The sequence below is a fragment of the Saccopteryx bilineata genome, chromosome 1 (assembly GCF_036850765.1).
Source record: "Saccopteryx bilineata isolate mSacBil1 chromosome 1, mSacBil1_pri_phased_curated, whole genome shotgun sequence".
Taxonomy (NCBI): domain Eukaryota; kingdom Metazoa; phylum Chordata; class Mammalia; order Chiroptera; family Emballonuridae; genus Saccopteryx; species Saccopteryx bilineata.
In genome coordinates, this window is record NC_089490.1 from 230,709,467 (window position 1) to 230,721,993 (window position 12,527).

A 12,527-nucleotide genomic window follows, 5' to 3' on the forward strand; every position below is an offset into this window, starting at 1 on the left:
TCCGGAGTCACTCATACACACATCTGTGCTCTCTAGGGAAGTGCAAGAGTTTGTGTATGTTAGATGTTTTTCTAGACTGAAAGGATTTAACTTTGATTTCAGTCTCTGCTCCTGAGTGTGTGGCTCTCGAAGGAAAAGGCTGTTCTGGAGAAGCTGCAGTCCGTCTGCTGTCTCCACACGACGCTGTCCCTCCTGAGCAGGATGACAGGTGAGTACGGGGGACCCTGGACTCGCGGCCTCCTTGGAAACAGTGGCTGCTGCTCTCAGAAGCAAAGTTTAGTGTTCGCAGCACCACAGGAATTACCTCTCCCAGCGAAGGACACCACAGTCCACCAGGTAGTTCACAGGAGAGAGTCCTTGCTTATCGAGAGAACACTCCTGATGCCTCTCAGTTATGCTTGCTGGAAACTGTACTTTGTGCTATCATCAAAAAGAATGTAGAATGTAATGTGAAACCGTGCATTTGCTTAACTCTGAGGTAAATGAAATGGTCTTGATGGAAGCTATTATTTTTCGTTTTTGTTCTGATGAGAACAATAACCTGTTATATTGTAATATTTGATAGTTGTTTTCACAATGATGATATATTCAAAGCAGGGATTTAAAGTTGGTTCCAAAGTGAGACGGAATAACACAACGTCAGTCAAGGGAGTACACGTGTTCTGACTTAAATGGATTGCACATTCATTTTCCAGTTCATTCAGAAATAGACAAGTACATCCCTGGGGAATTTAATTGTAATACTGTATTTAATTTGAAAGATTAACACAAACTGAGAACTAAGAGTTCCTTTTGAATTTTGCCTGCAGTGGCCATTGATGACACATGGGACTCCCAGCCAGTATCCCCTTGGTGGCAGCAGATGCGTGCGGCCTGCATTCAGTCCGAGAACAACGGGGCTGCCCTGCTGTCTGCACATGTGGGGCACTCAGTGGCCGCACGGATTTCCAACAGTGCAACCGAGAAGAAGGTACGTGGTGGCAGTGCAGCTTCTGTCTGTCCATCCAGCCTGCCAAGGGGCTGCTCTCCCTTCTTGGGGCCATGTGGTCCTCGTGTTGTGCACCATTGGGAATCTGAAACGTGTGCCTGCAGGTTCTCTTTGGTCTGGTTTAGGGTCAGGAAGGGAGTGATGGTTACTTCCCCTAGTCTGTTTATTCAGCTGACATACACTTGAACCTGGCCGTTACCATGTGGTATAAGAGGGAACATACTGAACTTGGCTCTGGCTCTCTGCCCGTGGCTAGTGGTTGGTGCTGAGTCCCTTAAAATGAGTCTTGTGGCCTCAGTTGTCTCATGTGAGATCAGGGTTCGGCTGCATTATTACCCAGGTCTGTTCTAGCCCCTCCTCTATAAACAGGATGTTTGGGGCACGCAGTGTTGAACGACTCTGATCAAGATTTTCCATTTACCCTTTCTTTGTAGTTTTTCCTCATCTCTTAGAGACTCTTAAAAAAAGAAAAAAGAGCCCTGGCCGGTTGGCTCAGCGGTAGAGCGTCGGCCTAGCGTGCGGGGGACCCGGGTTCGATTCCCGGCCAGGGCACACAGGAGAAGCGCCCATTTGCTTCTCCACCCCTCCGCCACACTTTCCCTCTCTGTCTCTCTCTTTCCCTCCCGCAGCCAAGGCTCCATTGGAGCAAAGATGGCCCGGGCGCTGGGGATGGCTCTGTGGCCTCTGCCCCAGGCGCTAGAGTGGCTCTAGTCGCAACATGGCGACCCCCAGGATGGGCAGAGCGTCGCCCCTGGTGGGCGTGCCGGGTGGATCCCGGTCGGGCGCATGCGGGAGTCTAACTGTCTCTCCCTGTTTCCAGCTTCAGAAAAATGAAAAGGAAAAAAAAAAAAAAAAAAAAGAAAAGAAAAAAGAGCCCTGGCTGGTTGGCTCAGCGGTAGAGCATCGGCCTGGCGTGCGGAGGACCCGGGTTCGATTTCCGGCCAGGGCACACAGGAGAAGCGCCCATTTGCTTCTCCACCCCTCCACCGCGCCTTCCTCTCTGTCTCTCTCTTCCCCTCCCGCAGCCGAGGCTCCATTGGAGCAAGGATGGCCCGGGCGCTGGGGATGGCTCCTTGGCCTCTGCCCCAGGTGCTAGAGTGGCTCTGGTCGCAACATGGCGACGCCCAGGATGGGCAGAGCATCACCTCCTGGTGGGCAGAGCGTCACCCCATGGTGGGCGTGCCGGGTGGATCCCGGGAGTCTGTCTGACTGTCTCTCCCAGATTCCAGCTTCAGAAAAATGCAAAAAAAAAAAAAAAGAAAAAAAAGAAAAAAGAGGCCCTGGCCGGTTGGCTCAGTGGTAGAGCGTCGGCCTGGTGTGCAGGAGTCCTAGGTTTGATTCCAGCCAGGGCACACAGGAGAAACGCCCATCTGCTTCTCCACCCCTCCCCCTCTCCTTCCTCTCTCTCTCTTCCCCTCCCGCAGCCGAGGCAAAGTTGTCCCGGGCACTGAGGATGGCTCCATGGCCTCTGCCTCAGGCGCTAGAATGGCTCTGGTTGCAACAGAGCGACGCCCAGATGGGCAGAGCATCGCCCCCTGGTGGGCGTGCCGGGTGGATCCCAGTTGGGCGCATGCGGGAGTCTGACTGCTTCCCCGTTTCCAACTTCAGAAAAATACAAAAAAAAAAGACATCCTTCATAGTTGGTGACAGTTCAAATACTTTTTCTGGAAGGATGTTGCATTAAACCAGATGAGACACTGCAATAGGTCTGTGCAGTCATTTAACACCATCATTTCAGTTTAATACACTCGCCTAACATGCTCATAATAATGGAGAGAAATGTGAGACACGTGTGTTACGTCGGTGGATGCATTCTAGAGGGCGATCAGTGTCCTGCCACTGACAGAAGGGCTGTGGCCCTTGTCAGGGACGGCCCTGACGACATGAGTTGGTGACTGCAGTCTCTGTAAATGTCCCCCTCTGTCCTTGTTGCCCCTGAGTCTCCTGCCCTGCCCTGACCCCACGTTTCACCCAGCCAAGCAGGAGTGTTTGCAAAGAAGCATCTCTGTGTCCCTGTGTGATGCATCCTGATTCTCTCTCCATCTGCCTTCATTTTAAAAGCTCGCTCAAAGTGTCTGGTGACTCATGATTTCTGCCCAATTACCAGCACGGCATTTTGTCTTAGTTTCCCCAGACAGCATCAGGGGCTGGAGCCGGGGCTGAGTCAGAGGCCCTCACAGACTCCTGGGAGGCCCTCTCTCTGGACACTGAGTACTGGAGGCTCCTGCTCAAGCAGCTGGAGGACTGCCTGCTGCTGCAAACGCTGCTGCACAGCCGGCCGAGTGCGCGGCCCTGCTCTCGACCCTGCACGCAGCCCTGCCAGCCGGCCCCGCTGTCACCCGAGCCGCTCCCGAGGCTCTCGGTCCGGAAGCTCCTGGAAGGCGGCAAAGGTGAGCCCGCGGCCATCTGTCGGAGTGCTGTCTATATAGCCAGCTGTTTGTGGTGGAAGCTTCTGTCCATCTTATAGAAATGACTGCAAGAATAAGGAAGGAGGGATACACTCAGGTTTTTCAAATCTGTGAAAAACTCACCACAGGCTTCTTTCTCAGATGATCTTTTCAAAGTCTGGTCACATCAGTTCCCTGCTCAGGACCTCCACCAGCATCCCCTGACCTTACAAAACATGCGGCAGTATAAGGAGCAGGCAGGCCTCAGGAGTTCCCCTTAGCCGGCCTTATGTCTGTGAGAGGCCTGGTGTCCCCATGCCCTTCACCCGACACAGCAGAGCCTGGTGGACAAACTCCAGACCCAGCGACGTGGGGCAGGTGTGCACAGGGTAGCACCGCTTCTCGCTAAGCAACTTGTCGGTTAATTGCTCTGCGCTAAGTCAAGCAGTACCTAAGACGTAAACCCTGTACGTTAAATGAAACAAAGTCCTACGGGTCCTTGGTAGATGCTTCTAATACCTAGTGAACTTGACCTTTCACCAAGTATCCTTCTATAATATTAAATTCCTAAGAGCTTTAATCATTCATTTCAGGGGGAATGTTGGCAAACAGACCCTTGTCTATACTAAAAAGAAACCTATTTTATTCGTTTGGATGAGCCTAATTTTCTAGTTCCTGAAAACGAGGGTCTCTTTGGGTAACAGAATCTACAACTTGATACAGTTCCACTGAGGCTAAAGGGCTCCCTTTTGCAGACTCTGCAAATTTTCACTTTCTTTCTTGTCTCTAAACTGTAGGTGGCATTGCAGACAGTGTAGCCAAGTGGGTATTTAAACAGGACTTGAGCCCCGCGGTGCTAAAGCTGGCTAATCAAGAAAGGGACGCAGAAAACCCAAACAAACCCAAAGATGTTGTGAACAGAGGTTTAATTGAGTTGTCAGAGGTGGACATGGACTTGGGGACCATACCAGGTAATGCATGAATGCAGAGAAATACGGGCCCCAGCAACAGGGTTGCCCATGTCCTATCCATGCCCGGAGAACACACGTCCCTGTCTCTGCCTTGCAGACCTGCTGCGTGCCGCCTACGAGCAGTTCCCGTGCAGCCTGGAGCCGGACGTGCTGCACGCGCACTGCTGCTGGGAGTACGTGGTCCAGTGGAACAAGGACCCGGAGGTGAGGCTGTAGCACCCTTCATGGGGACTGTCCTTGTGATCACATTACATACTGGGGACTGCTCAATGCAATTCTTTTTTTTCTTTTTTTTTTTTTTGCATTTTTCTGAAGTTGGAAATGGGGAGGCAGTCAGACTCCCACATGCGCCCAACTGGGATCCACCTGGCATGCCCACCAGGGGGTGACGCTCTGCCCATCTGGGGCGTTGCTCTGTTGCAACCAGAGCCATTCTAGCGCCTGAGGCAGAGGCCATGGAGCCATCCTCAGTGCCCGGGCCAATTTTGCTCCAATGGAGCCTTGGCTGCGGGAGGGGAAGAGAGAGACAGAGGAGAGAGTGGGGGAGGGGTGAAAAAGTAGATGGGCGCTTCTCTTGTGTGCTCTGGCCAGGAATTAAACCGGGGACTCCTGCACGCCAGGCCGATGCTCTACCACTGAGCCAACCGGCCAGGGCTCAATGCAATTCTTAACGTAGTCATCCTGGTAAAAGCCAGAGCAAGGAGACTGGAGCAGCTGAGGGCCTGATTGTGCACACGTGTCTGTCTCTGTTCATCATGTCTGTACTTGTGTCAGAAGGGAACTCAGAAAGGCCACAGTGTGTGCAGGACTGACTCCAGTCCGGGCGGCCCTGTGGTCCTCTCAACTCTGCTCGGGGTCACTTCCTCCCACTTGAGGTGCCCACCTCTCTGCCGGCATCATTGTCACTGTCAGGAGGTGGTGCAGGGAGACGGCCCAAGCCTGGAACAGGAGACCCGCAGTTGGAAATTTGACTAGGGCCTGGGTTGGGGAGTCACTGACTCTGGACCTGTTTGTTCTCCCCCTGCCCTTTCAATGACGGTGCCAGTCCATGAGGATTGACACCAGGGTACAATCAGATGTGAAAACACGCCATCTGTCCCTCCTTGCTGGCACAGCCCTTCATGTAGGCCTACCTCACGGGGCCTGCTCCATTCCCCCCTCAGACCAGAATGCCCTCCTTCATGCCTTCCATTGGGTGACATTTCTGAGGAAAAGTCTCACTGAGGACCTGACTCGCGCAAATGTATCAATGGTGGTGGCACTCTTCCTCAAAACATCCCTAATGTGTAATCACTGACATAGTCACGGAAGACATTGAAAAAGGAAGTGCTTTAAACAGAGATGTGGGGTGATGAGTTACAGTTTGTCCAAAAAGTGATTTGGGGACAGGGCACCTTCCAGATGTCCCTCGAATCACCCTCTTCCGTTGACACCTCTACAGCCTGAATGGTAATTGTATTTTGGCTCACTACTTAAATGGAATACTTCTCCTACCTGAGAAAAGAATGGTAGGGCTAACCCAAGGACATCGGAATTTGAAAAATCTGAATGAGCCAGTTCTAGATTCCAGTCTAAGAAAGTGATGTTGAAGAGAAATGCTCTTTTTACAAGCTCTACTTACAAACCAAAGGCAGTGGGTGTGGTGGCCACAGAGCTGAGTTCAAGCCCCATCACAACGAGTTAGCAGCTTTGGGACCCCTTTGTTCTGTTTTCTCCTTAAATTTGATGAGGATCTAACAGGAGCTGTCTTGAAGGGTTATAGCAGTTTATAGAGAAGATGCTTGCATAGGGCCTAACATTTTGACTAGTGTTACTGTTTCTATTATTAGAACTGTTTACTTTTGAAATTATCAGCCACTTATTTGCTTGGGTTTTTCCTGTTAAATATTTATATACTTGCCCCATCAAGCCCCATCCCAGTTCCATCTATACACGCACAGCTTTGTTAGGCTCAGAATTCTTGGAATTACCAATGGTGGTTTGTCTGTTTAATCTTGGTTCAGGCCACGAAAGCAAAATCTGGGTAATTTTTGGGGAAAGATCTGTGTGTAAGCTACCTTGATTAGAAAGAGTTGAACTTCAAGCATCCCCTCTGATATTTCCAATTTCCCTTCACTGCTTTGATGTTTCCTGATTGGCATTTATCACTAGCATGCTCTGTGATTTACTTTATTACTTAGCCCCTCAAGAATGTCACCTCAATGAAGGCAAGGATCTGGGTGTGTTTAGTTCACTGCAGTATTGCTGGTGCCTCACACAGCCTGGGGCATAGTAGTTGCTCAATAAATATTTGTTGATTAAGGATATTTACAAAGAAGTAAATCCATTGTTTTCCACACCTGTGTGAAATGTAAGTATTTAATGGAGATAATGCTGCTATAATGTACAAATCACATTAAGTTTTGAATGTAGGTGTCAGCATTATGACTAGGGGTTTCTAGGAATCAGTCATTTTTTTTTTCATTTTTTTTTTGTATTTTTCTGAAGCTGGAAACAGGGAGAGACAGTCAGGCAGACTCCCGCATGCACCCGACCGGGATCCACCCGGAAAGCCCAACAGGGGCGATGCTCTGCCCACCAGGGGGCGATGCTCTGCCCCTCCGGGGCGTCACTCTTTTGCAACCAGAGCCACTTCAGTACCTGGGGCAGAGGCCAAGGAGCCATCCCCAGCGCCCGGGCCATCTTTGCTCCAATGGAGCTTTGGCTGCGGGAGGGGAAGAGAGAGACAGAGAGGAAGGAGGGGATGGGGGTGGAGAAGCAAATGGGCGCTTCTCCTATGTGCCCTGGCCAGGAATCGAACCCGGGTCCCCCGCACGCCAGGCCGACGCTCTACCGCTGAGCCAACCGGCCAGGGCGGAATCAGTCATTATAGAAGTGATGTGAATTTAAGAAACCATGACATTATCTTATGAAAAATTCTTACCTAATACTTCCATGTTATTGGAACAATTTTATGTAGCCTTATGCAGCAATTTACATACGAAGTCTCCATTTGTATTTGAAACACCTATTAAATGATATTTCCTTTTCTCTTTTTTTCTCCCTTTATGTAAGGAAGCACGTTTTTTTGTTAGATCCATAGAACACTTGAAGCACATTGTTAATGCACATGTTCAGAATGGTAAGTCAACAGGTGTTAAAAACATAACCTATAACTGATTCAAAAGAGGCAAGAATCTTTCAGTTCTCATCCTGTTAAATTTTTATTTGGTGGCCCTGTCACCTGATACATTACTGTCTCTTGCTATATACAGGGTACTGGCTCTCTTAACTGCTTGGAAAAATACTTCCCAGAAAGGGAAGGGGGTGGGCAGTCATTGTCACCCTGTGTCCCCGGCCATCATTTCCCGAGCTGAGTTAGAGTATCATGCATGCCCGTTTTCCAAGTGGTTTCACCAGTCTACTATCCCGTCAGCAGGGCATGAGCATTTTTTCCACTTTCTTCCACACCCTCACCAACACTTGGCATTCTCTTTTTTTTTTTTAAATGTAGCCTTTTGGTTGGCTGTGTAATATCTGTCATTTTAATCTACTTTTCATAACTAATGTGAATCTTTCCTTGTGGCTATTGCCATTTGGATATCCTCTTATGCAGCCCAGTTCTGATAAAAGTTTTTATTAAAGATTAGAGGTTTTTATTAATTTTTTGAATGTTACATGAACTATAAGCCATGATGGTTAGGGAGCTAGCCCATGTAGTTCTATAAGCCTCGGGAAGACTGCTGTTACTGTTGACAGCCTCTCTTCCGCTTGCTGCAGGCATTGCGCTGATGATGTGGAACACATTCTTGGTGAAAAGGTTTTCTGCTGCTACGTACCTGATGGACAAGGTGACTTTAAACTTCATGTCTGACTTCCTGTGTATCTGGTTCTCTTAATTAATATATGTTAAAGCATTTACATTGGCCTCGTTAGACTGTTATTGAATGCTACACTTGACTCTTGCTCAGTCACTGTCTCCTGTGAACTCCCTGTCATGTCACATTCCTGAGGGGCAGGACTTTTTACCTGCCACTTCTTATCCTGTATAATAATGTACAATAGTCTTATTATTTACTGAATCAAAGAAATTGACTGATTTTCTGAGCTAGAAGTCTTAACTTCTGTCTGCTTTAGATGGTCCCTTTCTGACCTTTTAAAGTCATGGTGTATATTTATCCACAGGCAGAATTCTTAGTTGCTCTTTGTAGCCTTGAGTTGGGTTCTGGGTTTTAGGGCAACTCACTCAGTTATTTGGTTATATAAAGTAAGAAACCGATTTTTAGAGTTCTTATTTAGTAATTCAAAAATATGTTTTTGAAAAGGATTATTTGTGAACCCAGGGCAATATTTTCTTTCGTAGTATATTTTTACAATCTACCACAAAATTAATTGCATTATGCTATGGTTGCCACATTTATTTATAGGTGTGTTTGTATTTGTAGAATTTGGTTACTTTTTACTTCCTGTGTCACAGTGATGCCTTTTCATCACATGAGTAAGTAAATTCAGCACTTTGTGTCCTTCTGTCTCAGGTTGGGAAAGCCCCAAAGGAGAGGCTATGCCGAAGGGTGAGTGAATCTCCCATAACCAGAAGTATAACTGGTAATCGCGCACTTTAAATAGGACCTCATTAACTGTAGGGTGAACTTTGCCCTTGACCATTTGATGACATATTAGGAGATAAGAAAAATGGAAAGAATAGGGAAACTGCTCATGAACTCTGGCCCATTTTAATCTACCTTTGCAGATTGTCAGATAGCACACTTCAGCGAGGTTTTCTCAAGCTATCTTTAGATCTGGACTGTGGACAGGAGGGTGACATGTTGCCACCTGTTTCGCTGTCTTTCAGACGAGAAGTTTATAAGGAACAGCCGACATCAAATTGAAGTAGATTCCCGAGTAGTGAATTTAATAACTGTTGTCTTAACATTCCTGTCCATGGAAACTGGCTTTTGCTCAAAACTTTGAAATATTCTTTTTTTTTTTTTTTTTGAAATATTCTTACTGCAAAAATCTTAAATATTGGGACATACAAACCCAACTTATAGACCCTTAGTCCCGAAAAATCACCATGATTGAAGAATTCTGGTATGTGTGCAAGTGTGTCTCTAGTCCATGCATGTGTATATCACATACACACACTCTGAATTACTTAGGGATGGGAGGGATTTACTGGTTGTTCGTTTAAAAAAGATTGTATATGAATGCAGTGGTCCCTTGGGCCTTAGGGAGTCAAATGGAAGGAACTGTTGCCCATAGTACTGTCTGGTATATAGTTCACAGGCTTGAGATTCAACTTTTGTTCAGAGGTTTAGTTCAATTCCTAAAAGATGCTCTGAAACCAGACCAGTCTATTTTCTTAGAACTTTCCATGTTGGACCATAATTATCTGGCTGTCGAATGCCAGTCCCCTGTGAATTCTTGGACCGTGCGCTTGAGTGCCACAGTCTAAGGTGAATGACAACATTGTGCCTTTAAAATACAACGAGGACCCAAATTTTTAAAAGCTAATGGTAGTACTATCATTTTTAAAGCTTAATTTTAAAGTCAGTTAAATCTAGAGAAAGGAATTAAAATATGCTAATGGCTTGACTTCTGAAATCCTTGCCTGTCTACTCAGTGTGGGAGGTCAGGTTTATTCTTCTGATAGTAACTAGAGCGGGTTTGCTGCAGGAACTAATTATGTTCCTTTGAAAACAGGATGTAGGGATGAGTGACAGCGCAATGACCTCCTTCCTTGGCTCTTGCTTGGATCTCCTTCAGACGTTAATGGAGGTAAGAGGGCTGTATTCCTCCTAAACTGCCTGAGCTGTTAAATATTTTGAAAATCATTGGACTTTTTTTTCTAAGATTTATTGATTTTAGAAAGAAGAAGAGAGAAAGGGCAGGGAGGAGCAGGAAGCATCAACTCATAGTAGTTGCTTCCTGTATGTGCCTTGACCAGGCAAGCCCAGGGTTTCAAACTGGTGACCTCAGCGTTCCAGGTCGACGCTTTATCCACTGCGCCACCACAGGCCAGGCAAAAAGTCATTGGACTTAAGAAAAGACTACCAAAATATTTTCATTTATTCATTTCAAATTTTGATTTTATTAGAATTCAAGTTTCAGTTTTTTAAATTATAATTTTGGGTGTGGGCTGACTTAGAGGTTTGCACTTTGCTGCTGGTGAGCTCATTGAATAAGATATTGGCAAGCTCCGAAGTCTCCAGGTCCGAACAGCCCTCTACCCTAAAACAGGCGGACGTCAGCCGGGAGGAGATGCAGGCGCCCGTCCTGGACTCGGAGGACGCCTGGCTCACTGTCGAGGGCCCTGTCTCCATTGTGGAGCTGGCCCTTGAGCAGAAGCACATCCACTACCCACTGGTGGAGCACCACTCCGTCCTCTGCTCCGTCCTGTACGCTGTCATGAGGTTTGCTCTGAAGACGGTGAAGCCACTGTCACTTTTTGACAGTAAGGTGAGTGCCTCGCAATGTCAAAGCCATCATGGCGCTGCGGGGTTCACAGGACCAGTCATTGTGGGGTTCTCTGCTCCTGTCAGACTTGCTGGATGGAAGGGGCGCACCTGTGCCTACAGCCTGTGGCGTCTAGTTCAGAAGTCGCGGCTCTCTGCTCTGTTACATTTACTTATGCCCCGCTTTGAAATTCTGCTCTTCAGACACGCATCTGTTCTCAAACAAGGTGTTTTTAAACAGATGTACTCTGAATCCTTTTAAAACCACTTACTGAACTATGTCTTAATATAGTTCTTAATATGTCTTAATAATAGTTCCTATTATTGTATAACAAGTTATCCCAAAACTGTGTGGCTGAAAACCAGAGTTAATTACCATTTTTGTGGGTCAGGAGTTTGGGCGTCTCTGGCCGAGTCTCTCCTGAGTGTACAGTTCAGGCGGCAGCCATGGCAGTGGTGTCACCCAGGGCTCAGTGGAGGGGGGCGGGGTGTCTCCGCTCCAGGCTGATAGGACCACTGGCAGGGTTCAGCTCCACAGGGCAGCTCACTTCCCCGGGCGAGTGAGGGCAGCTAGGCACACAGGGCAGGGCCCCAGCCCTGCTGTAAACTAGTTTTGAAAGCAACACGCTGTCACCTCTGCCTGTTTGCCTGCAGTGAGTCACTGGCCCACACACAGAGGATGGGATGACACAGGCATGAACCAGGAGGAGGGATCACAGGCAACCTCCTTACAGGCTGCCTACCAGATACACATTAAATACAATTCTAAATGCTACTGTTGAGGGAGGAAAAAAGTCAACCATGAAATATTAAGTGATTTTTAATCTCCCCCATAATAATCCACACTAATGTTTTCTTGATCTCTTCTTTCTCTTTAGGGGAAAAATGCATTTTTCAAAGATCTAACTTCAATTCAGTTACTACCTAGTGGAGAAATGGATCCAAATTTTATTTCTGTGCGACAGCAGGTGAATCTGTCATTGGATTTTGTTTCTGTTTCTTGGGGAAAAAAATAGGAAAGCAAAAATCTTGCTGGCCTCTGAGGGATGACCACTTCCTTCTTGAGAGCCAATTCACCTTTGTTAGGTGTTCTTTTTTGATAATTAAACAAGGTTAACGGAAAAGCCAACAATCTAGATCGTTTTTCCAGGAACATGCTAACAAGGTGTTGCTGTCTCTCTCCCCTCGTTCAAGTTCCTGCTGAAAGTTGTGAGTGCAGCTGTGCAGGCCCAGCACCTGACCACTAGGGTCAAAGAAGCCGCAGAGGAAGCCCCAGCCACGCCTTTCGGGAAAGACCAGGACTGGCCAGTGCTGGCTGTGGACCTGGCCCATCACCTTCAAGTTAGTGAAGACGTCATCAGAAGGCATTACGTGGGGGAACTCTACAACCATGGAGTCGACCACTTGGGAGAGGAGGTAAGGATCGTCCTGGGAATGCTAACTGGGCTCGGGTCATAAAACTGATGTTTGGGCCTGACCAGACGGTGGCACAGTGGATAGAGTGTCGGACTGGGATGTGTAAGACCCAGGTTCAAGTACGCAAGGTCACCAGCTTGAGCACAGGTTCATTTGGTTTGAGCAAGGCTCACCAGCTTGAGCCCAAGGTCGCTGGCTCGAGCAAGGAGTCGCTCGCTCTGCTGTAGCCCCCTGGTCAAGGCACATATGAGAAAACAATCAATGAACAACTGAGGTGCCGCAACGAAGAATTGATGCTTCTCATCTCTCTCCCTTCCTAACTGTCTGTCCC

General features: G+C 47.7%; 1 protein-coding gene across 2 annotated transcripts in view; it reads left to right on the top strand.

Moving 5' to 3' along the window:
• RAB3GAP2 (RAB3 GTPase activating non-catalytic protein subunit 2) overlaps window positions 1–12,527 on the top strand; it is a 55,737-nt gene that overhangs the window by 40,055 nt on the left and 3,155 nt on the right. For both annotated transcript variants that reach the window (XM_066238090.1, XM_066238092.1), the window contains exons 22-33: window positions 103–208; window positions 810–970; window positions 3,114–3,378; window positions 4,173–4,346; window positions 4,444–4,550; window positions 7,401–7,467; window positions 8,106–8,176; window positions 8,861–8,896; window positions 10,029–10,103; window positions 10,566–10,784; window positions 11,659–11,748; window positions 11,975–12,196. In XM_066238090.1, the coding sequence (XP_066094187.1) occupies window positions 103–208; window positions 810–970; window positions 3,114–3,378; window positions 4,173–4,346; window positions 4,444–4,550; window positions 7,401–7,467; window positions 8,106–8,176; window positions 8,861–8,896; window positions 10,029–10,103; window positions 10,566–10,784; window positions 11,659–11,748; window positions 11,975–12,196 (1,593 nt within the window). The remainder of the gene's footprint in view (window positions 1–102; window positions 209–809; window positions 971–3,113; window positions 3,379–4,172; window positions 4,347–4,443; window positions 4,551–7,400; window positions 7,468–8,105; window positions 8,177–8,860; window positions 8,897–10,028; window positions 10,104–10,565; window positions 10,785–11,658; window positions 11,749–11,974; window positions 12,197–12,527) is intronic.